The 22,198-nt window shown below is 41.9% G+C and overlaps 1 protein-coding gene across 3 annotated transcripts in view; it reads left to right on the top strand.

Moving 5' to 3' along the window:
* RFWD3 (ring finger and WD repeat domain 3) overlaps positions 1 to 17,485 on the top strand; it is a 40,226-nt gene extending 22,741 nt beyond the window's left edge. For 2 of the 3 annotated variants that reach the window (XM_038538334.1, XM_038538333.1), the window contains exons 7-13: positions 3,629 to 3,743; positions 4,258 to 4,486; positions 8,127 to 8,277; positions 10,011 to 10,187; positions 11,823 to 12,037; positions 13,084 to 13,295; positions 15,082 to 17,485. In XM_038538334.1, coding sequence (XP_038394262.1) covers positions 3,629 to 3,743; positions 4,258 to 4,486; positions 8,127 to 8,277; positions 10,011 to 10,187; positions 11,823 to 12,037; positions 13,084 to 13,295; positions 15,082 to 15,225 — 1,243 coding nt within the window. In that variant the 3' untranslated portion in view covers positions 15,226 to 17,485. Of the gene's footprint in view, positions 1 to 3,628; positions 3,744 to 4,257; positions 4,487 to 8,126; positions 8,278 to 10,010; positions 10,188 to 11,822; positions 12,038 to 13,083; positions 13,296 to 14,219; positions 14,344 to 15,081 lie in introns of all 3 variants that reach the window. The other variant, XR_005360098.1, reaches the window with a different exon arrangement.
* Positions 17,486 to 22,198: the final 4,713 nt, after the last annotated feature.

A 22,198-nucleotide genomic window follows, 5' to 3' on the forward strand; every position in this document is an offset into this window, starting at 1 on the left:
ATACTGTATGTAGAGAACCCAAAGACTCCACCAAAAAACTACTAAAACTGATAAATGAATTCAGAAATTTGCAGAATGAAAAATGAGTGTACAGAAAATCTGTTCCGTTTCTATGGAACAATAATGAATCAGCAGAAAGAGAACTTAAAACGATCCCATTTACAATTGCACCAAAAATAATAAGATACCTAGGAATAAACTTCAAGAGAAAAACCTGTACTCTGAAAATTATAAGACATTGATGAAAGAAATTGAAGATGACACAAATGGAAAGATATTCCATGCTCATGGATTAGAAGAACAAATATTGTTAAAATGTCTATACTACCTAAAGTAATCTACACAGTTAATGCAATCCCTATCAAAATATCAACAGCAGTTTTCACAGAACTAGAACAATCCTAAAATTTGTATGGAACCATAAAAGACCCTGAATAGCCAAAGCAATCTTGAAAAAGAAAAAACTGGGGCAGCCTGGGTGGTTCAGTGGTTTAGCACCCCAGGACATGATCTTGGAGACCCAGGATCGAGTCCCACGTTGGGCTCCCTTCATGGAGCCTGCTTCTCCCTCTGCCTGTGTCTCTGCCTCTCTCTCTCTCTCTCTCTCTCTCTCTGTGTGTCTCTCGTGAATAAATAAATAAAATCCTAAAAAAAAAAACTGGAGGTATCACAATTCTAGACTGAGTTGTATTACAAAGCTGTAGTAGTCAAAACAGTATGGTACTGGTACAAAAATAGACACATAGATTAATGAAACAGAATAGAAAACCCAGAAATGAATCCACAATTACATGATTAATTTTTGACATAGCAGGAAAGAATATGCAGTGGGAAAAAAGTCTCTTCAACAAATGATATTGGGGAAAACTGGACAGCAACATGAAAAAGAATGAAAACTGGAAAGAATGAAAACTGGATGGACCGCTTTCTTACATCATACACAAGAATAAACTCAAAATGGATTGAGGACCTAAATGTGAGACCTGAAACCATAGAAATCCTAGGAGAGAGCACAGGCAGTAATTATTCTGACATCAGCTGTAGCAACATCTTTCTAGATAGGTCTCCTGAGGCAAGGGAAACAAAAGCAAAAATAAACTATTGGGACTACATCAAAATAAAGCTTCTGCACAGCAAAGGAAACAACCAACAAAACTAAAAAGCAACCTACTGAATGGGAGAACATATTCGTAAATGACATATCCAGTAAAAGGTAAGTATCCAAAATATATAAAGAACTTACATAACACGTTAAAAACAAATAATCAAATTTTAAAAATGGACATGAACAGACATTTTTCTAAAGAAGACATCCAGATGGCCAACAGACGCAAGAGAAGATGTTCAGTATCACTCATCATTGGGGAAATGGAAATCAAAACTATAATGAGATATCCTTCACAACAGAATGGCTAAAAATCAAAAACACTAGAAACAACAGTGTTGGTGAAGATGTGAAGCAAAAGGTACCCTCTTGCAGTGCTGGTGGGGATGCACACTGGAGCAGCCACCGTGGAAGACAGTATGAAGGCTCTTCAAAAAATTAAAAATAGGGATCCCTGGGTGGCTCAGCGGTTTAGTGCCTGCCTTTGGCCCAGGGCGTGATCTTGGAATTCCGGAATCAAGTCCCACATCAGGCTCCCTGCACGGAACCTGCTTCTCCCTCTGCCTGTGTCTCTGCCTCTCTCTCTGTCTCTCATGAATAAATAAATAAAATATTTTTTAAAAAATTATATTTGGGGTACATCTTCTAGCTAGGCTTTCTCTAGCTTATTCATTCTAACTTCTGTAGAGAGTTATAGTTCTCTTAATTTAGAATTTCCTTGTATGTGTTTTGTATTGGTGGACAGTTAAGTTGGTTTCCAGTTTTCGTTCATATAAGCCATGGTGCAGAGAGATGGGCAAGATTTACTTCTTTCTTTTCCAAATTATTACAACACCCCCCCCCCCGAAAATTTCCAGTGTATTTATTGAAAAAAATCCACAGAAAGTGGACCAGCACAGTACAAACCCATGTCGTTCAGGGGTCACCTGTACTGATTGTTTGCTGGTTGTGTATATTGCAAATAGCAATATACATAGCATTATTTTACAATAGCCAAATTGGTCTGTGGCTTATCTCTGTTTATGTTATCTTTTGTTGAACATGAATCTTTAATTTTAATATAGTACTGTATCTCTTGTTTTGGGTTTTGTCTCCATTTCTGCAAGGTCATAAAGACATCTAAAGGTCTTTAGAATTTTTGTTTTTATGTAGGTTTTAACTTTTTTAAATCTAATTTTGTGGATAACCAGGTATTGTAGCATAATTATTAAGTGATACGTTCTTCCTGTGTAAGTTTTCATTGCTACCTCTATCATAGATTAAGTTTTTGTATATGAATGGACTACTTTTAGGTTCCGTGGTCTCTTTGTTAGCTCTCGCCCCAGTATTCTGAAGTTATAATTTATTGTAGCTTTAAAATACCTCCTCCCACCTTGTTCTGCAAATTGACTTTAATATTCTTGGCATTTTGCTCTTCCATATTAATTTTAAAAATAGTTTCCTAAGTTCCTTTTAATGCAATTTCAGTCAAGATTTCAAAGGGAACTTCAAAAGTTGATTGAAATTGATTGAAATTTTTAGAGTAACTTGAGAAGTTCTATCTTTGTGATTTCAAATCATTCTAGCCATGAGTATTATGTAATATCCTTCCACTAATTCTCTGTCTCCTTGTGCTTTTTACAAGTATACCTTGTTTCATAAAGGTCTTGCATGCTCTTTAACTTTATTCCTAGGTTGCTATTGTTAGAATTGCTCTTGTGAATGAACTTTTTCTTATTACATTTACTAATCAGTCATCTGGCATATGGGAAGTGCTATTTTTTTTTAGTAATCTTTATGCCCATCATGGGGTTCAAACCCAACAACCTTGAGATTGAGGGTCCTGTGTTCCTTCAACTGAGCCAGCCATGGCCCTTATCTAATTTTCTTGATCTTAATTCCAGTACCTTGCTAGTTTATGGCTTCTCTTGAACTTTCCAGTGTTCCCCCTTTGCAGTTTTCATCTTTTTCTGAGTGGAAATCTTTTTTTTTTTTTTCCCTTTCATATTTTGAAAGTGTCTTTAGGTATATGCAAATTTATAATTTTTGTTCTTGATGAATGTATTTTTTCATTGTGCATTGTTCCTTTCAACTTCAGCTTCATTTTTGTAGTTTTATTTAATTTCAGTATCTGATGAACAGAGCTGGTAGCTTATTATTTTCTTTTAATCCAGTGGATAACCTTGGTCTTCTAATATGTCATTTTACTCTTATAATTTGGTACTAACTCAAGCAGTGGGCTTGGCTCTGTTCTCTCAATCAGCATTTTTGCATTTTTAGTCTCATTTCCTAGTAAAAGCCAAACTCCTGGCTATAACTGCCGATGTTCATGCTGAATCCCAGTGACTTGTGAGTTCAGCCCTGCGTGCTACTTTTTTGTAGTGTTTCTGGATGTGAGAGATTTTTCTTTTGTTACATTTTATTCACCATTGTGACTATTTACAGCATAACGTGTGTATCATAGCATGAACTTAATCTGATGTCTTGATGAGAAGTGTTCTGTAGCCCTCCTAATCTTCTCCTGTTGTTGGCTTCCTCTTCTAGTTCCTTACTAAAGGAGCAGATGCTAAGGAAGCAGGCGGAGTTAGAATCAGCACAGTGCCGGCTCCAGCTTCAAGTACTCACTGACGAATGCAGCAAGCTTCATAGTCGTGTCCAGGTGAGTCTGCCCTTTCTAATCCAGAGAACTTGGAGATAGGAATGGCAAAGGGATCTAAATACAACTTTGGTTCATCTCACATACAAGTAAGAATTTACCAAGTTTTTCAGGAAGTAAGCAAGACTAACTCTTGATTCTGTTTTTGATTAAGAGCATTTGTCTGAAGCGTATACACTTTAGGATCAATCCTGCAATTTGAACTTTTAAAAAATTAAACAGCCCACTGATAATTCGAATTTTAAGTCATTTTACCTCCCTGAATGTACCAATAGAATGAGGGCTTTAGACAAGATGCCTAGTAAAGACTTTCAGCCCTAGTATTTTATGATCTGTGCTCTCTTTAGTTCAGCTGCTTGTTAAAATACTGTGAAAACTGCAGCAGTGCTCTGGAATTCATGTCAACATTTTTTCCATGTAATAGATAAGAAATGTCCCCATGTTAAATGAAGGAATTATACATGAGGGGAATAGCAAATGGAAAGGCTTCACATTTACAAAATCTTTTTCGTTTTAGGACTTGCAGAAACTTATCGTGCAGCATCGGGAGCAGATTTCACAGCACCCCAGGGGCTCCCAAGCATGTTTCCCAAACTGCCTGCCCTCCAGCCAGAGCCAGCACAAGTACCATTTCCAGAAGACCTTCACAGTGTCTCAGACAGGAAACTGCCGAATCATGACATACTGTGACACTCTGAGCTGCCTGGTGATGTCACAGCCTTCCCCTGAGGCCTCCTTCCTGCCAGGTGAACAATCCAGAACCTCAGCTTTCATGTTCATTGATCTCCTTAATTGAGACTTCACTGATCTCCTTTTTTTTGTAGAATCCAGGACTCACTAGTGGGTGACCACTGGCCATGGCCCACCAAATCAGCTGTTCTAGTCTGTTAATGCAGATGTAGCACTCTTAAGGTGCTACAAAGATATCTTTAGTGTCCCTTGGTTTCATTCTGTAAATATATTAACTAAGAGCTCAGAAATGCTAATTAATAACTGTGATAAAGAGAAGATGAGGTACTTGGAAGCATGGGTTACTGATATCATCCGAGGAGAAGAACATCCCTATATGTCCTGTTAAAGTCACAGATTGATGGGGGCACTTGACTGGCTTAGTTGGTAGAGTATGAGACTTGAATTTGAGACCCATGTTGAGTTACAGGGTTTACTTAGAAAAAAAATTTTTTTGATAAAAAATAAATAAATAAAGTCAAAGATTGATTTTAGACTAGAAATTTTTAAGATTTTTTTTTTTTAAAGTAATGTCTGCACCCAACATGAAGCTCATACTTAGAACCCTGAGATCAAAAGTCACATGCTCTACTGATTGAGCCAGCCAAATGCCCCTAGACTGGAAATATTTTTAAAAACACTATCCAAAAAAAAAAAAAAAAACCACTATCCAGGGATCCCTGGGTGGCGCAGTGGTTTAGCGCCTGCCTTTGGCCCAGGGCACGATCCTGGAGACCCGGGATCAAATCCCACGTTGGGCTCCCGGTGCATGGAGCCTGCTTCTCCCTCAGCCTATGTCTCTGCCTCTCTCTCTCTCTCTCTCTCTCTCTCTCTCTCTCTCTCTCTCTATCATTAAAAAAAAAAAAAAAATACTATCCAGAGGTGCGTGGGTGGCTTAGTTGGCACAGCATCCAACTCTTGATTTTGGCTCAGGTTGCAGTCTCGGTCCTGGGATTGAGCCCCACATTGGGCTCTGCGTTCAGTGGGGAGTCTGCTTGGGATTCTCTCTCCCTCTTGCTCACTTGTACTCTCGCTCGCTCACTCGCTCTCTGTCTCTCTAAAATAAATAAATCTTCAGAAAAGAAAAGCAAAAATTACTATCCCAAGGGCTAATTCAAGTTGAAACAAGATTTAATACTTATTTTCAGTAGTATTCAAATTGACAAATTCTAAATAAAAGAATTTGGCAATGCATTGATTAAGAATTGATAATAATACGGGGATCCCTGGGTGGCGCAGCGGTTTGGCGCCTGCCTTTGGCCCAGGGCGTGATCCTGGAGACCCGGGATCGAATCCCACGTCAGGCTCCCGGTGCATGGAGCCTGCTTCTCCCTCTGCCTGTGTTTCCGCCTCTCTCTCTCTCTGTGTGACTATCATAAATTAAAAAAAAAAAAAAAAAACAACAACAAAAAAACAAAAAAAGAATTGATAATAATACGGTAAATACTAATTTTTTTCATGTTTGTGCTTTTTAAAAAGCTTAACTTTAGATTGTCTTAATGTTGAAAACCAAATCTCATATGCCCAGTTAAATCATTCTAATTTTTGTAAATGTTTCTTTCCACGATCTTTAGCGTGTGATTTCTCCCAGCTGCAGGTCCTTTGGCTTCAGCCTGATTTCCTTCTTACCCACTTACAAATTCCATTCAAATGCTTCAAAACTGTGTCCTGGGGATCCCTGGGTGGCTCAGCGGTTTAGCGCCTGCCTTTGGCCCAGGGCGTGATCCTGGAGTCCCAGGATCGGGTCCCGCGTCGGGCTCCTGGCATGGAGCCTGCTTCTCACTCCTCCTGTGTCTCTGCCTCTCTCTCTATGTCTATCATAAATAAATAAATAAATGAATGAATGAATGAATGAATAAGTAAATAAATAAGTAAATAAATAAATCTATCTATCTATCTATCTTAAAAACAAAACCTGTGTCCCCCTAAACTTAGGTATATACAGGATTAAAAGTAGATTCCTAAAAAAAAAAAAAAAAAAAAAAGTAGATTCCTAGACTATTGTGTATTTTTCTGTTTACTGATAGCTGGGAGTTGAGAGAAGCTCTGGTTAAGGGGAACATAAAAGAATTGTTTCGCTGAGTGAAGTAAGTCAGTCGGAGAGGGACAAACATTATATGTTCTCATTCATGTGGGGAATATAAATAATAGTAAAAGGGAATATAAGGGAAGGGAGAAGAAATGTGTGGAAAATATCAGAAAGGGAGACATAACGTAAAGACTGCTAACTCTGGGAAACGAACTAGGGGTGGCAAAAGGGGAGGGCAGGGGGTGGGAGTGATTGGGTGACGGGCACTGGGGGTTATTCTGTATGTTGGTAAATTGAACACCAATTAAAAAAAAAAAACAGGCAATTTTCCAAACCAAAAAAAAAATTGTTTATAATGTTTCTATTCCCATCCACATCTTTAATAAAAGATTTATCAAATAAAACCTTTCGTATAAACTGGGAAAATACTTACTTTTTAAATTGTTCTCCCAATTGAGTATGATCTGTTCCTTTTTCCGTAATACATCTATTCCACACAGCATAGCTAGCTCTTGAAAGCCTTTTGGTACTAATATATCTTTGTTTCCTTTGATAATTAACTAGGTCAGTATTCGTGTTCCTTGTTGATTGAAGGCCTGTAGTTTCCCTGTTTGTCTCTCTAGCTCTCCTAATTAATTCTGTTTCAAGAGAAAACACAATAAACTTTTCTCACTTTGTTCCCCAGATAGGCTGAAATGTGACTCAAGGCTATCCTGAATTCTAGGATTTGACAAATTCTGTTTGTGGATAACTTGAATAATAATAGATACTTAGTAAAAATAAATACATTATCAGAGCCTAGGAAGAGAAGAGAGTAACAAATAAATTAAAAAGGACAAGTTTGGGGGGGAATTTTTTTCCCCTTTGGAATGCTGCAAATTGATTAGAATACTTGAAGTGTCATCTGTTTTTATTCCATTCAGATAAATGCCATTTCTTGACCACCTGACATAGAAATCACATATCTCTATTCCTTATTGTTCACTCTCTCTGTATCTTCACTGGCTGTGGATCTCTATATTAATAGCTTTATTGAAATAGGACTGACATGGAATAATTTGCACATATTGAAAGTATATAGTTGGATGAATTTTGATATATGTATATACCTCTGAAACCATCTCCACAATCAAGATAACATACCTCATGCCCTTTATAATCCATCTCCCCCATCTGCCCTTACCCCCTCTCCTCATCCCTAGGCAGCCACTGATCTATTTTCTGTCACTATACATTAATTTGCATTTTTTAGAATTTTACATAAACACAATCATACATAATCATAATCATTTTTTGTCTGGCTTCTTTCAGTATAAAGTTTTGGAGATTTGTCCATATTATTGTGTATATCAATAGTTCATTTCCTTGTATTGCTGGGTAGTTATTCCATTGTATGTTATATACATGTACGTATAGTGGTTTACCCATTCACCTGTTGTCAGATATCTGGAGTGAAATATACTTCTTAAAATAATTATGACCTTGGGGAATTTTTATTTTCTTCGTTTAACCAGCTGTTTTCCAGGAATTTAGATGCCAGGAAAGCTGAACAGAGAGCTACTTGAAAAGGTAGTTTACTTTGCCTTAAATTGACTTTCAGTGATTTCATGCTCTCTCGTCATTGGCAGGCTTTGGCGTTAAGATGTTGAGTACTGCCAACATGAAAAGCAGTCAGTACATTCCCATGCATGGCAAACAGATCCGAGGACTGGCTTTCAGTAGTCGGTCCAAAGGCTTACTACTCTCGGCTTCCCTAGACAGCACTGTGAAGCTAACCAGGTGAGTGCCTCAGGGAGGAAGATGGGGCCTGGGCTTTTAGTGTTGAACTGCATAGAAATATGGCAGTGTTTCCGTGTTAAGATGGCCTTAACTCTTTTTTTTTTTTTTTGGTCTGAGGCGTTGTCTTCTGAGATCCAGAGTCATTGAATTTTTTTTTTTAAGATTTTATTTATTTATTCATGAGAGACACAGGCAGAGGGAGAAGCAGGCCCCATGCAGGGAGCCCGATGTGGGACTTGATCCCGGGTCTCCAGGATCAGACCCTGGGCTGAGGGTGGCACTAAACCGCTAGGCCACCCGGGTTGCCCAGGGTCATTGAATTTAAAATGTATTGCTTTTCAAAGTAGATACAATAGGCTACAAAACAGTATATGCAATGCCCTGTTTCTTTAAAAATGATCTGTATCACAACATACATCTTAAGCCAGGCAGATGAGAGAAACACCCTAGAGATGGTTGAATGACAATATGGAGGGAGCCTTGGTACTGGGCACCACGAGGTTACCTACCAGCTTGGAACTGCTTATTCCTGGTCTGTTACTGGGATCCTCCTGCTAAACAAAAATACTCTCCAGGAGCTTACTGTCTTGAGGTGTCGTGATTTCTCTCTCATCAGTAACCCTCAGTTACTGTATTTTATCCTTCATGTGCCCTGCAACTGCTATGACCCAGATCTGAATGTGCTGAGTGCCTTCATCTTTTAGAAAGTAGTTCTGATCAGACATCTGATGGTTGGCTTCCTGTTCTGCAGTTAAATCTGAGGCACATCATGATATCACTATCAGGCCTGATAAGCCTTCTGACTTTTTAAGAATGCTTCAGCTTGGGACACCTTGGTGTCTCGGCGGTTGAGCTCCTGCCTTCAGCCCAGGGCGTGATCCTGGAGTCCCAGGATCGAGTTCCACATCGGGCTCCCTGCATGGAGCCTGTTTCTCTCTCTCTGCCTATGTCTCTGCCTCTCTGTGTGTGGGTGTCTCATGAATAAATAAATAAAATCTTTTTTTAAAAAATGCTTCAGCTTAGCCCCAAAACTCAATATAACATTGTTTTATATTTATGTATGTGTTGTGTTTTTTCCTAGTGGTGTTAAAAAATAGGTGAAAAAAGTGCAGGTTAAACACCAAAGTGACATTAATGACTACCTCTGGGTAGTTATGGGTAGTTAGTTTTGTTTTTCTTGTAGGTAAATTCTAATTTTTTAGCGTTGAATATTTTACCATTGAATACCTGTATTATAGATAATTATGGAGAATTGAGGTAGAGTGGGGAATGTGCTGTTTAAATACCTTTTTAACTTATTTTATTTTCCTTACATTTCAAGAGGAAAACTTACATCCCCCAAAACAAATAATTTGTAATTAAAAGGGGTTACTAGGCAATCCCTAGAGAAACTTAGAAATCCCAAAATAGTTTGGATGTGTGGGTATGTTCTTAAGATTATCATTGGGGGCATCAGGGTGGCTCAGTCAGTTGAGTGTCTACCTTTTGCTCAGGTCATGATCCCAGGGTTCTGGGATTGAGCCTCACATTCAGCTTGCTGCTCAGCAGGAAGTCTGCCTCTCCCTCTCCCTCTGACCTCCACTCCCCCCCCCCCTTTGTGCTCGCTCTCTCACTCTCTCAAATAAATATCATCTGTTTTTTTAAAAAGATTATCAGTGAAATGATAATTTTTATATCTTTTTATATATTTGATTTTCTTAATGCGTAATTGTAAAACTCCTATATCTCCACAGCCTAGAGACAAATACAGTGGTCCAGACATATAATGCAGGACGTCCTGTCTGGAGCTGCTGCTGGTGTCTTGATGAAAGTAATCATATCTATGCCGGTCTGGTCAATGGTTCGATTCTGCTGTATGACCTTCGAAACACGAGCTCTCATATCCAGGAGTTAGCACCCCAGAAAGCCAGGTAGGGAGCCACTTACTTTTCCCTGTAGGTAGCAGCTTTCTGTTGGATATGAATCCTCTCTTTTGAGAATGTTTACATTTGGTCAGAATTTCTCACAGAGGGCAGTTCTCTGAGTCCAGTGATGTCTTCTCATTTTGGACTCCCTAAGATCCTTTGTATGTGTTCATGATATTTCTACATGGTAGAAAGTCCTAGTACCAAGTACAGCCAGGTTCATACAGTCACTCATCACCCAACATGGCAAAATGAAGTCAGATCTGTGTTCAAAACCCAGTTCTACTGCATAGGAGCTGTGTGACCTTTGTCACGTTTCTTGGCTTGTTAGAGCTATTGCAGAGGAAGAGATCAGTAAAAGGCCTATAAAAAAAAATGATTTAAAACTTCCCTAACCTCCAGCTAAACAAACTTGGTCTAAAGATACCATGTTACTATGATTTATCATTTATAATCCAGTTACAGAATTGGGAGATTTTTAGAGTCAGCCCAAATTCTGAGGATGGGTGGCCACCTGCACCACTATGACTCTTCAGAATGTGTTGAGTACCATTTGGGTGTAATATTCTCTTAAAGGCATAAATTTCTCAAAAGGAGAAGTGGTGGAGTCTGACTTAGGCCAAAATGAGAAGTATCTTAAAAGAGAATTTCTATTTCCAATGTGAATATATTTTGAAAGGGGGGCAGGGGATCTAAACAGAAAGATACCACTATAGTAACGATACAGTAATTGGTTACTAAACCTAGGCTCAGCACTTTGGAGTCTTTTCATTTGGGTGGGGTAGACTCATGCTTCAGTTATGCGGGCCTGAAGACAACTGATGTAAACTTTTACAGATGTCAACTCCTAACAAACACGCTAACTGCCATTGATGTAGAGGGATCCAGACGGAGTAGGCAAGAACATGGAGCAAATAGCAAGGAAAGGGTATTTGTATGTAATGTTCATTTCTGCTTTAGTTTGCTTCATTGTGATAGGGCAATGAAAGAAAGCAGACCAAGTGACCCCTTTGGCAACTTCAGCAGAAGCAAAGTTCATAGGAATATAGTGGCAGGCTAATAACTTCTGAGAGAATTCTTGGCATACAGTTCTGGTCATATGCTTGCAGAAAGAGATTTAGAATATGTCTAAAGAAACAATCTTGTTTCTGAATTAAAATGTGGTTGCTTCAGGGACACCTGGCTGGCTCAGTTGGAAGAGCACATGACTTGATCTTCGAGGTCTTGAGTTGGAGCTCCATGTTGGGTGTGCAGATTACTTAAAAAGAAAAATGCAATTGCCTCAGGCTATATTTTAATTGAAGGATCTGTCAGCTACAGCTCTTTATTAGATGTGTGAGCTGCATTTCCTTTTTTTTTTTTTTTTTTTTTCCTGCGTTTCCTTTCTGACTTTACTTATGTCTGTGGCCAACCCCTTTACCAGAAGCTTCACACCAGTCAAGCTTCTTGGATTTATGATCTTGTACTGTTAGAGTAGGTTGGTAGTTTTGATCCAATGTCAAAGGATAGTGACCCACAGAAGGTCTTTATTTAACCTCTTCTGTAGAGGTAGGACTGCTCGGGGGCTCCTGACACGGGTCTGGAGTCTGGAATTGTACAAGTACTGGAATGTGAAACATAGTTTTCTTTCTTTCCCTCCAGATGCCCGCTGGTGTCCCTATCCTACATACCCAGAGCTGCCTCATCTGCATTTCCATATGGTGGGGTGTTGGCTGGAACTTTGGAGAACGCTTCCTTCTGGGAGCTAAAAATGGGCTTTTCTCATTGGCCTCATACGCTGCCCATGGAGCCAGGGGGCTATGTAGACTTTCAGACAGAGAGCAGCACACGGCACTGTCTTGTGACCTACAGGCCCGGTGAGTGTTAGGATGTCCTGGTCGGACTTTCTGTGGTTTGTCTGGGAGCACATTGGTTCAAGGGAGAGAGAGAGAGTTTGCCCTGCCCTTCAGATAGCACCAAGAAACCCCTCACAGACTAACAGCTCTTGCTACTGCATTCAGGATGGTGGCCCACCTACGGGATAACTGGGTAGCTCAACGGTTGAGCGTCTGCCTTCGGCTCAGGTCATGATCCCTGGGGTCTGGGATCGAGTCCCACGTCGGGCTCCCTGCATGGGGCCTGCTTCTCCCTCTGCCTCTGTGTCTCTCATGAATAAATAAATAAAATCTTTAAAAAAAAAAAAAAAAAAAGATGGTGGCCCCACCTTCCTCCCTAGAGCCTTCCTCTGCTCCTCACTTGTGTGAGGAATCCACCAGGTACTCTGTGGAGTGAGCTGGCCGCTTTAGGAGCCCCTGTAATTTAGAACAGTCATGAATTCAAGCCAGTGAGTCACCCTCAATGCAATTTTGTCTTCTGTTGCCCTTAAGGAAGATAAAAACCTGAGCCAGGGGTTTGGCAGGATATAGTGATTTCACTAAAAAGGATAGCTTAGGGGCAGCCCAGGTGGCTTAGCAATTTAGCGCCGCTAGCCTGCCTTCAGCCCAGGGCGTGATCCTGGAATCCCGGGATCGAGTCCCAAGTCGGGCTCCTTGCATGGAGCCTGCTTCTCCCTCTGCCTGTCTCTCTGCCTCTCTCCCTCTCTCTCTCTCTCTCTCTCTCTCTCCCATGAATAAATAAATAAAATCTTTTTTAAAAAAAAAAAAAAGGAAGGCTTAGGCTCAGAACTATTTCCCCCATAGGCAAAAATCTATTGGAAATAACTTGCTTTATCTTAGCCAGGGGTTCTGAATTTCATTTGTGCTGTATTATTTTGTTCTTGTTATTATGGTTGCTTTGTAGCTCTTCTTGTTGGTTTAATAAATTGTGGCTCTTCCACTCAGTCTGTAAGCATCTGCGGTTCAGGTACTTCGTGAATTTCTTTGGATCATCCCCATGGAGCAACATTGATTTCTCTGTCTCGTAGATAAAAATCACAGCACTTTACGAAGTGTGCTGATGGAGATGTCCTACAAGCTGGATGATGCTGGAGAGCCAGTCTGTATCTGCCATCCTGTACAAACGTTCCTTGGGGGACCCACTTGCAAACTACTGACCAAAAGTGCCATTTTCCAAAACCCAGAGAATGATGGCAGCATCCTGGTGTGTACTGGGGACGAAGCATCAAATTCTGCCTTGGTGAGCCTATTATCTTTTTATATAGAAATGTGCAGAGCGGGATCCCTGGGTGGCGCAGCGGTTTGGCGCCTGCCTTTGGCCCAGGGCGCGGTCCTGGAGACCCGGGATCGAATCCCACATCGGGCTCCCGGTGCATGGAGCCTGCTTCTCCCTCTGCCTATTTCTCTGCCTCTCTCTCTCTCTGTGTGACAATCAAAAATAAATAAAAATTAAAAAAAAAAATTAAAAAAAAAAAGAAATGTACGGAGCAGAAAGCCAAAGTTCTCCATAATTGCACATTTCTGTGTGTGTGTGTGTCTGTAGGATTGCTTATTTTTATCCAAGTCACACTTTACATACTGCTCTGTAATTTGCTCTTCTTCCATTTAACTTTCTAGCATAGATATCTTTTCATTTTAGTATCTATCGATCCACCTCATTCTTTTTTACATGAGCTATAGTGTTCTATGGGCTGCCTTATGAATCTTTTTTTTTTTTTTTTAAGATTTTATTTACTTATTCATGAGAGGCACAGATTGAGAGAGAGGCAGAGACATAGGCAGAGGGAGAAGAAGGCTCCCTGCGGGGAATCTGATGAAGGACTCGATCCTGAGACCCCGGAATCATGACCTAAGCCGAAGGTAGACGCTAAACCACTGAGCCACCCAGGCATCCCCCAACTTATGAATCTTTAAAAAATAAAAATAATAAGGAACTACTGAAACACCTATAAAATAATGGATTCAGGGAGGCCTGGATGGCTCAATTGGTTAAGCATCTGCCTTCGGCCTGGGTCATAATCCCGGTGTCCTGGGATCAAGCCCCGAGTCCAACTTCCTGCTTAGCAGGGAGCCTTCTCTCTCCCTCTTCGGCTCCCCCTTCTTGTGCTCTCACTTTCTCAAATAAATCAAATCTTTTTAATAAATAAATTAATTAATTAATTAGTTGATTCAGGTACCAGTTTCATCAGTTCAGGGTGAAACCAACAGATGAATGATTGATGGGGAATTGTACAGTGGAAGAGTCAGTCTGTCGTGACCTGAACACATTGATCAACATTAACCTCACTGTAAGTGGGTTAACAAATAATTTGCCTCTTAATATAAGACAGTAAGAAGCTCATGGCGCCTTCTATAAAATGCCCTTGAACCTAAATCTAATGAAGCTTTGGAGCATTGCTGACTGATAAAGTTACACTAGCCACATAAACACTTGAAATGTGATTAGTGTGAATGAAGAACTTAATTTTTAAATTTTAATTTAAATGGCTTTATATGGCTAGTGGTCACCATATTGGATAACACCACTATAGAATAAGGGTAAAATGACATGAAGTAAGCAAAATAGATATAGATATAGATATAGATATAGATATAGATATAGATCCCTTCCATCAAGAGTTGCAGGCATCTTGATGGAAGGGCTGAATGCTAGGCTTGGTTCCTAGATCCTCTCATGAGTAGACTCTTTGCTAATTACAGTGGCAAAGGCCACACCTAAACTATGCTGCATATCCTGGCTTTGTGAAGGTTAGGGACGGTCTGGTTTACTACCCAGGCAGTGCTCTCTGCAGCTCTTTGAAAGTTGTCTGATGGGATTAAGGGGGGCACTTGGGATGAGCACCAGTGATGTATGGAACTGTTGAATCATTGTATCGTATACCAGACACTAATATTACACTGTATGTTAACTAACTAGAATTTAAATAAAAACCTTTAAAAAACCCACAAAGTTGTTTGATGATAAAGCAAGCAAGTCCCCCAGGCTGAATTGAATGACTCCTGACCCTTATCTCTGTCTTTTTTAGCTGTGGGATGCTGGCAGTGGCTCGTTGCTGCAGGAACTGCAGGCTGGCCAGCCTGTCTTGGACATCTGCCCATTTGAGGTGAACCACAGTAGCTACTTGGCTACCTTAACAGAGAAGGTGGTCCACATCTATAGGTGGGAGTGACCGTGTCTGGAACTTAGCAGGCATGCTGCCGGTTTATATCAGATGTTTGCTAGCAGCTAGAAGCCCTGACCAAGATCTCTGCTTATTACCTGTGGTCTAGAACTTCTGGGATCATGATTCCTTTGGGTTGATGTAACTCTAAGACTCCAGGTCACTGAAACACTACAGATTGTATAATTGCAGTGTCCATCGAAAAAGTGACGGGTACTCCCATCTACATTATTCATGTCTCGGGTTAAAATCCTTCGTGAATCTGTTGGGAAGCTCTATTTCTGATCAGATGTTCTGCTGGACCTCATTTAGGATATGAGTGTACACCAAGCATTTTCTGAAGGATGTGACACCCGCCTAAGTGGTCTTGTCACTTGAGCTCTATGACTTGGGAATGAATGCTTATATCCCAGAAGGGACTAACCATCTTCATGTTGCTTGGATGCACTATGGATGCAGAAGAGTCTTCAGTTGAACACAAGAGGGCACTCTACAACCTGGTGAAGAATTTGCTCTATTTCTGACCTTGTGTGTTGACAACCTTTTAGTAACTTGGTCTCATCTCTGCAGAAGTGTGTGGTAGAACACATCTGGTCTGCTTTGTGGCAGCAACAGATCTACTCCAGATGTGCAGTGCCAGGATATTGGCCAGGCCGGAGATGGAGGCAGCTGATAATCTTACAGACCCTTTCCTAATGCTGAGTGCATTAAGTTCATCACATTGTAGGAGCCAAGGAAAGGGACCAGTTGTTTGAGCAGTAGAGAAGCCTCATTTTTTCTATGTAGCGTGGCACTTCGTGATTGGTTTTATATAAGCGAATGCCCTGAAAAACCACTCCTTTTCCCTCACACTAGGAAAAGATGAGTGATATGTCAAAGCTCTTACTCGAGTCTCCTAGTAAAAGAGATCAAGAGCAAAGGGCTAACCAAGAGAAGCTTACAAAAAGAGAAGCTGCTTAGACCACCCCTGAAAACAGGAGAAGGGCATGTCTCTTCCCTTTTGAAAGAGTTCCTGAGTAGAGCCAACCTCTAAAAGTAAGAGGTCTATTCTTGAGCGTCTTTAGAGTTCCCAGGTAGAGCCTTCCTCATGTGAAACGGATGTTTGGCTTTAGCTTTCTCTGATATGCCTCCCTTCCTAACCTTTTTTAAGAAGTGTTGTTAGAAAAATAGTTATGCTCAGGAAGATAATAGAGGTTGGAAGCTGGTGTGGATTGCAAGGAGAAGCCTGCCAGCTCTTATTCCAACCGTGGACTGTCCACCATCGCGAGCTGCACTTCTCTCCAGTAGAGGGCTCACTTATGTCTTTCGCTTTGCCTACCTCTACTCTGCTAAGCCACAGTCCACAACAGAACAGGCCTCAGGTATGGGGGTCAGTGCCCTGTTCTTAGAAACAGTATGGCCCACAGTGTGACTTTCTTAAATAATTGTTCTGGAAATGTTATTTTTTTAATTTTAAAACAGTTCCGGCCTGGCACCTCCTGAGCTATTGCCAGCATTTCTCACCAGCCAAGGGGTTATTGCAGTAGATTTCCCCAGAGTTCCAAGTTATAGTCGTGCCTTTTAAAGAATGTCCTCCTATTTTAATACATCTTTCCAAAAGCCAGTTTCCAGAGCCTGGGAAAGAACTTCCTTTTCTCAGAAGAGATAACTCCTTTCAATATGTTGATTCAGCATGACTACCGGGGCCTAGAGCATCAGTGGCAGAGAGGGATTTGGATTAAAGAGCAGAACTCCTCTGGTTTCAGAAGATTGTTAGAGACGATGCAGTTGGCTGGGACAAAACCTGGAGCGGGTTTAGGATGAGACTCGGGCTGAAAGTACACTCAGCTGATGCTGATCGGCTCCCCTGAGCATAGGAACCAAGGGACTTGTTACCACAGAAGTTGGGTGAATCTCAGGTCTTGCCAGTTCTTGCATTCCTCCAGTAAATGTGAGTGCTTAAGAAACAAATTGATGTAGCTTTTAACTGATTTCTTCAAAGGAAAAGACTTTGCCCCCAGCCACCCTAGCCCTGCTCCCTTCAGCCTGCAGGGGAGGACGTCTGGAGACCCCAGCCCTGGGCTCTCATGCAGCGCCAGGCTCTGCCCCAACATGTTGCCTCACCCCTGTCTCTAAGGTGGTTTTCCCATTTGAGAGTTTGGAGCTAAGGAGACTTAAAATACCTTGTACCTGCTTTGACAAACAAGGCCGTGGGATCTCTGTTCATGTTCTGTGTTTTAATGTTTGTGTACATGTTAATATGAAAATAAAGCATTTGCCGTGTGTATGAGCTCCTGGTGTCTTGTCTGACTGCCAGAGGTGGGAACATGTCTGCCTCTTGGGAAAGTGGTACAATCTCAGCCTGGGAGACTCCTTCATTTCATGCAGTACTGGGTCTGAATTACACAGGATGGTCTCTGGACCTGAAGTAAACATCTTATTTAAATTGATGAGATGATTTAACTGGCAGTTCTCTTCTGTTGCTAATGCGAAACTGTGTGTTTGCTTAAGAACTTGCCTACGTTGGTTATTTGTCTGTTTGCTCTTAGATCCAAGGGGATTAATCTTGGAAACTACATTTCCCAGACTCCCTTCGCCCACTGGCTTCCTTGGTACTTTCTTTGAATCCAGAAAACTAATGTGGGAGGAGAGGAGTGGAGGGGAGAACTTACCCTTTTATTTCTTTTAGTCTTTGGCAGCACAGGACAGTGACTGCAGCGCTGGGCAAGCATGGACTCTGGGTTCCTGCTCAGCACAGTTCTGGCCTCTTGCCTCGGTGTCTTTGTTCTGTTTAGTTCAGGAATTTCTGTGGCCATAAATCATGGTTCTGGGATTAGATGGGAAAGGCTGAAAATGCTTTCCAGCTGAACAGCGAATGGGGTATACTAGACTCCAGGAGGACTGTGCCGTTGTCCTGGGGCCTGGTCCTTCAACAGCAAATGACTGACACGGGTCCCAGGGTGGAAGGAAGCCCCGTGTTAAAAACCCAACGCCATATTTTTCTTTCCCACAGTACTCATTTCCCATGTCCGATTGGCTGCCAAGTGAAATCCTGGAAACAGACATTTGTGTGTCCTTGTCTTTTAATGAGTCAACTTCGATGTGTTGGTAACAACTGCTTCTATTTATCCCCTAAGTCCCATCCTGATCTATTGGTTAGAAAGCAGGGTGCGGAGTTGGCTGAGGGAGGAGCCTGCTGTGGAAATGGGAAGTGAGGATGGATGCCATGGACCCTCACCATCGCCCTGAAAAAGTAACAGTAGCTTTATCCAAACATGGCTATACTAAGCAGAAGGGCTCACCTAGAAGCTGGACATGGGCCGAAACTAATAATATCTGGATTTGGTTAAAAGGAAATGTTCCCCATTGAGAGGAAAACAAAGGAAGTTCAGAACTTCACTTAACAGATGATTGGGTAAAAAGACCTGGAGGTTTTCTGTTATGTAAGCTAAGCTCTGTGAGCTGCCAGTGGTTCAATGGACTGTGGGTTAATGTAAGTGGGGGCTTGGCAGACCACTTGTTCCTGGAATGAAGGAGGGAATATCTGCCCCTGGATAAAGACCCTCCCATCTGATTAAAATGCCAACACTACGAAAAAATAAAATGCCACCATGAGGTTAAAGCAGCACTTCCAGAAAGGTCCTGGTAAATTCCAAGACTTGAGCTCTAGTAGGGATGTTAGATGTTGGTGTGGTTCCACTGCTTCTCTTAAACATGGTGTAGAAAATTGGCTGTTTGGGGCACTTGTGTGGCACAGTGGTTGAGCGTCTGCCTTCGCCTACTGTTTGGGGCACTTGTGTGGCACAGTGGTTGAGCGTCTGCCTTCGCCTCAGGGCGTAATCCTGGGGTCCTGAGATTGAGTCCTCCCCCCAGGGGGCCTGCTTCTCCCTCTGCCTGTTTCTCTGCCTCTCTCTCTCTCTTTGTGTCTCTCATGAATAAATAAATAAAACCTTGAAAACAATTGATTGTTAATCAAGAGGTCCTTGTTCATATCTGTATGCCCCCCTCAAAAGAAAAACCAAAAGATTATTAGATTAGCCAGCAACAGGCAGGAAGAAATGAGGTTCTGATGTAAAGGGTATTGAGGACAGGAGGAGAAATTGTTCTGGAAGCTTATGTCCTTTCAAATGCTAAAACCTAGCTTGTACCCCAATGGAACCTCTAGAACTGGCCCGGACACCAGGTCCCCTGATGAGGACGGTATCCTAACTGCTGAGAGTGACTACTTCACTAGGCAAACATATGCCCCTTTCTCAGTTCACATGAGTCACTTTCCACTGGAGTAAAGGAAAGGAAGCCTACATTACCAGATGCTAACATTTAAGTCTAAGACCCCTCTTCCCAAAAAAGGACATGAAATTCATTTGCAGGAAGGACTACAGTTTGTGCAACATGGCAAGTTGTAAGGGAGGGAGGACATCCGAATGTTGGTTCGTCTCTGGGTCTTAGATTCTCATAATCACTGACGTTTCTGCAACAGACATGTTCAGGTCCCTTAGCTACCTAGTTTGGGGGTGCCTGGAAGCATGTTAGGACATTTTTCATCCCTCAAGTCCTAATGGTGTGGTACACATTTTGTATGAAAGTAACGCTCAGAGAAGTTACAGGACTTGCCCCGGTGCGGTGGCTCATGAAAATGAGCCGCTCACAACTCCCACCGATGGCAAGCCTAACTGCTTCCTGTTCGAGCTGCTAAGCTCTGAAAACCCGTTAGTGCCTCCACAGCAAGACCGCCCTTCCCAGTGACTGAGGATGGCAGGGATACTGAGGCAGGCCCATTTCTAGGAGGAGCTGAACTCCTGACAGGCTACTTTAGCTTGAGGAGTCTCCCATGGCCTTAGCCAAACCTTTTTTTTTTTTAAGAGTTAATTTATTTCAGAGAAAGAGTGTGTGCATGGTGGGAGAGACTGGAGGAGAGAAAAGAGATGAGAGAAGCAGACTCCCCGCTGAGTGCAAAGCCAAGCACAGGGCTTGATCCCAGGACCCTGAGATCATGACCCGAGTAGAAATCAAGAGTCCAGTGCTTAACTGACTGAGCCACCCAGGCGCTGCCTTAGCCAAACATTAAGAGTGGAAGTGCAGGCGGGGCATCTGGGTGGCTTAGTGGCTTAACAGTTATGTGCTGTTAAGTTTATTTTTTATTTAAGTAATGCCTACACCTAGAATGGGACTCAGCCCACAATCCCAAGATCAAGAGATGCGTGCTTTTCCCACTGAGCCAGCCAGGCTCCCCTATCCTATTTTCTGGGGTTTTTTGTATGGTAGCCATCCTACTGACTGTGAGGTGGTAACTCACTGTAGTTTTGATTTGCATTTTTCTGATGTTATTAATGTTGAGCATCTTTTCCTGTGCTTATTGACTATTTGTGTATCTCCTTTGGAGAAATATTCAAGTACGTTGCCCATCTTTTAATTGGATTGTTTGGGTTTTTGTTGATGGTTAATTCACTTTTATTGTCTGCTTCCTGGCAAACCTAGACTAATAGATGTAGTGCTATTAGTATTCCAGAAAATGGGGATGATGGAACCCCAGAATAAAACTTCAAGAAGCCAGGAGGCCACAATTATCATGATTACTAGCAAGACTGAAGAGGTAACCAAGGGGCCAATCAGCAGGTAGTTGTGGAGTGGGTTACTAAAAGATAGCATCCCTAGGGGCAAAATAGACTCAGTCAACAAGGGTGATTTTTAACATCCATAACCAAAAAAAGCCCACAAGAGTGGAGGAACAGGAGGCCAAGGGTGGCCATCCCCAGGAAGTCATGCTCCCATGCTGTTGCTAGACCTGAGCCAATTTTCAGATCCAGAACCCATTGATGAACTAGTAGCTGGGAGCCTAGGAACAAACATCCTGCAACACCATGGCAGATACATACCACGACAGTGATTCCCTCTGTCCTTCCCCCAAAGAGATTTATGGCCATTTACTTGGGTGACCATACACTCGCAAAAGGGAAACAACCAAATATTTTGAGGCGTGTTGGACACTTGGTCTGAGTTGACACTGACAGAGACCAAAAGCATCATCAGCTCCCTGGCCTCTGGGGGCCAGTGATGAATGGAGTCCTGGCTAAGGTATGGCTCATAGTCCCACCACTGGATATGTGGATGTACCCGGTGATCATTTCCCCAGTCCCCAAATATATAACTGGAAATCTAGAATAAAAACCGCATTGTGTTTCTGGCCTGGGCGGTAAGAATTATAACAGGAAAGGCTAAGTGTAAACCTTGGAAACTGCTCTCATCACTGGCCAAAATAGTAAATTAAAAGCAATGTCCTATTGGGGGGATGGAGGATGGTGGAGATTAGAGCCACCATTAAAGACATGAAAGATGCAAGTGTGACCCTGAAAGAGTCAGGGTGAAAAATATTCCTAAGGAGTGGAATTGTAAGCTGTACTTTGACTTTCCACTTTGTATAGAAGGACAAGTGGGGGACACCTGGGTGGTTCAGTGGTTGAGCATCTGCCTTTGGCTTAGGACATGATCCTGCAGTCCCGGGATCGAGTCCCACATCGGGCTCCCTGCATGGAGCCTGCTTCTCCCTCTGCCTGTGTTTCTGCCTCTCCCTCTCTGTGTCTCTCATGAATAAATAAATAATTTTTTTTTAAAAAAAAGGACAAGTAGGGACGCCTGAGTGGCTCAGCAGTTGAGCACCTGCTGGTTGGGCCCAGGGTATGATCCCGGATTCCCAGGTTCGAGTCCCACATGGGGCTCCCTGCATGGAACCTGCTTCTCCCTCTGCCTGTGTCTCTGCCTCTCTCTCTCTCTCTCTCTCTCTCTGTGTGTGTGTGTGTGTGTGATGAATAAATAAATAAAACCTTAAAAAAAAAAAAAGGACAAGTGGTCTAAAGTGAGATTATATAAAGGTTCCTGGGTGGGGTTCAATGGCTTGGTGGATGTGGATGAATTATATGGAAGAAGGCATACCATGTAATTTTTATCATATGACAATGCTTACCAGAAAACCTACACCACGGAAGAGGCCCTGAACAATCAAACA

This window comes from Canis lupus, chromosome 5 (assembly GCF_011100685.1).
Source record: "Canis lupus familiaris isolate Mischka breed German Shepherd chromosome 5, alternate assembly UU_Cfam_GSD_1.0, whole genome shotgun sequence".
Lineage (NCBI taxonomy): Eukaryota > Metazoa > Chordata > Mammalia > Carnivora > Canidae > Canis > Canis lupus.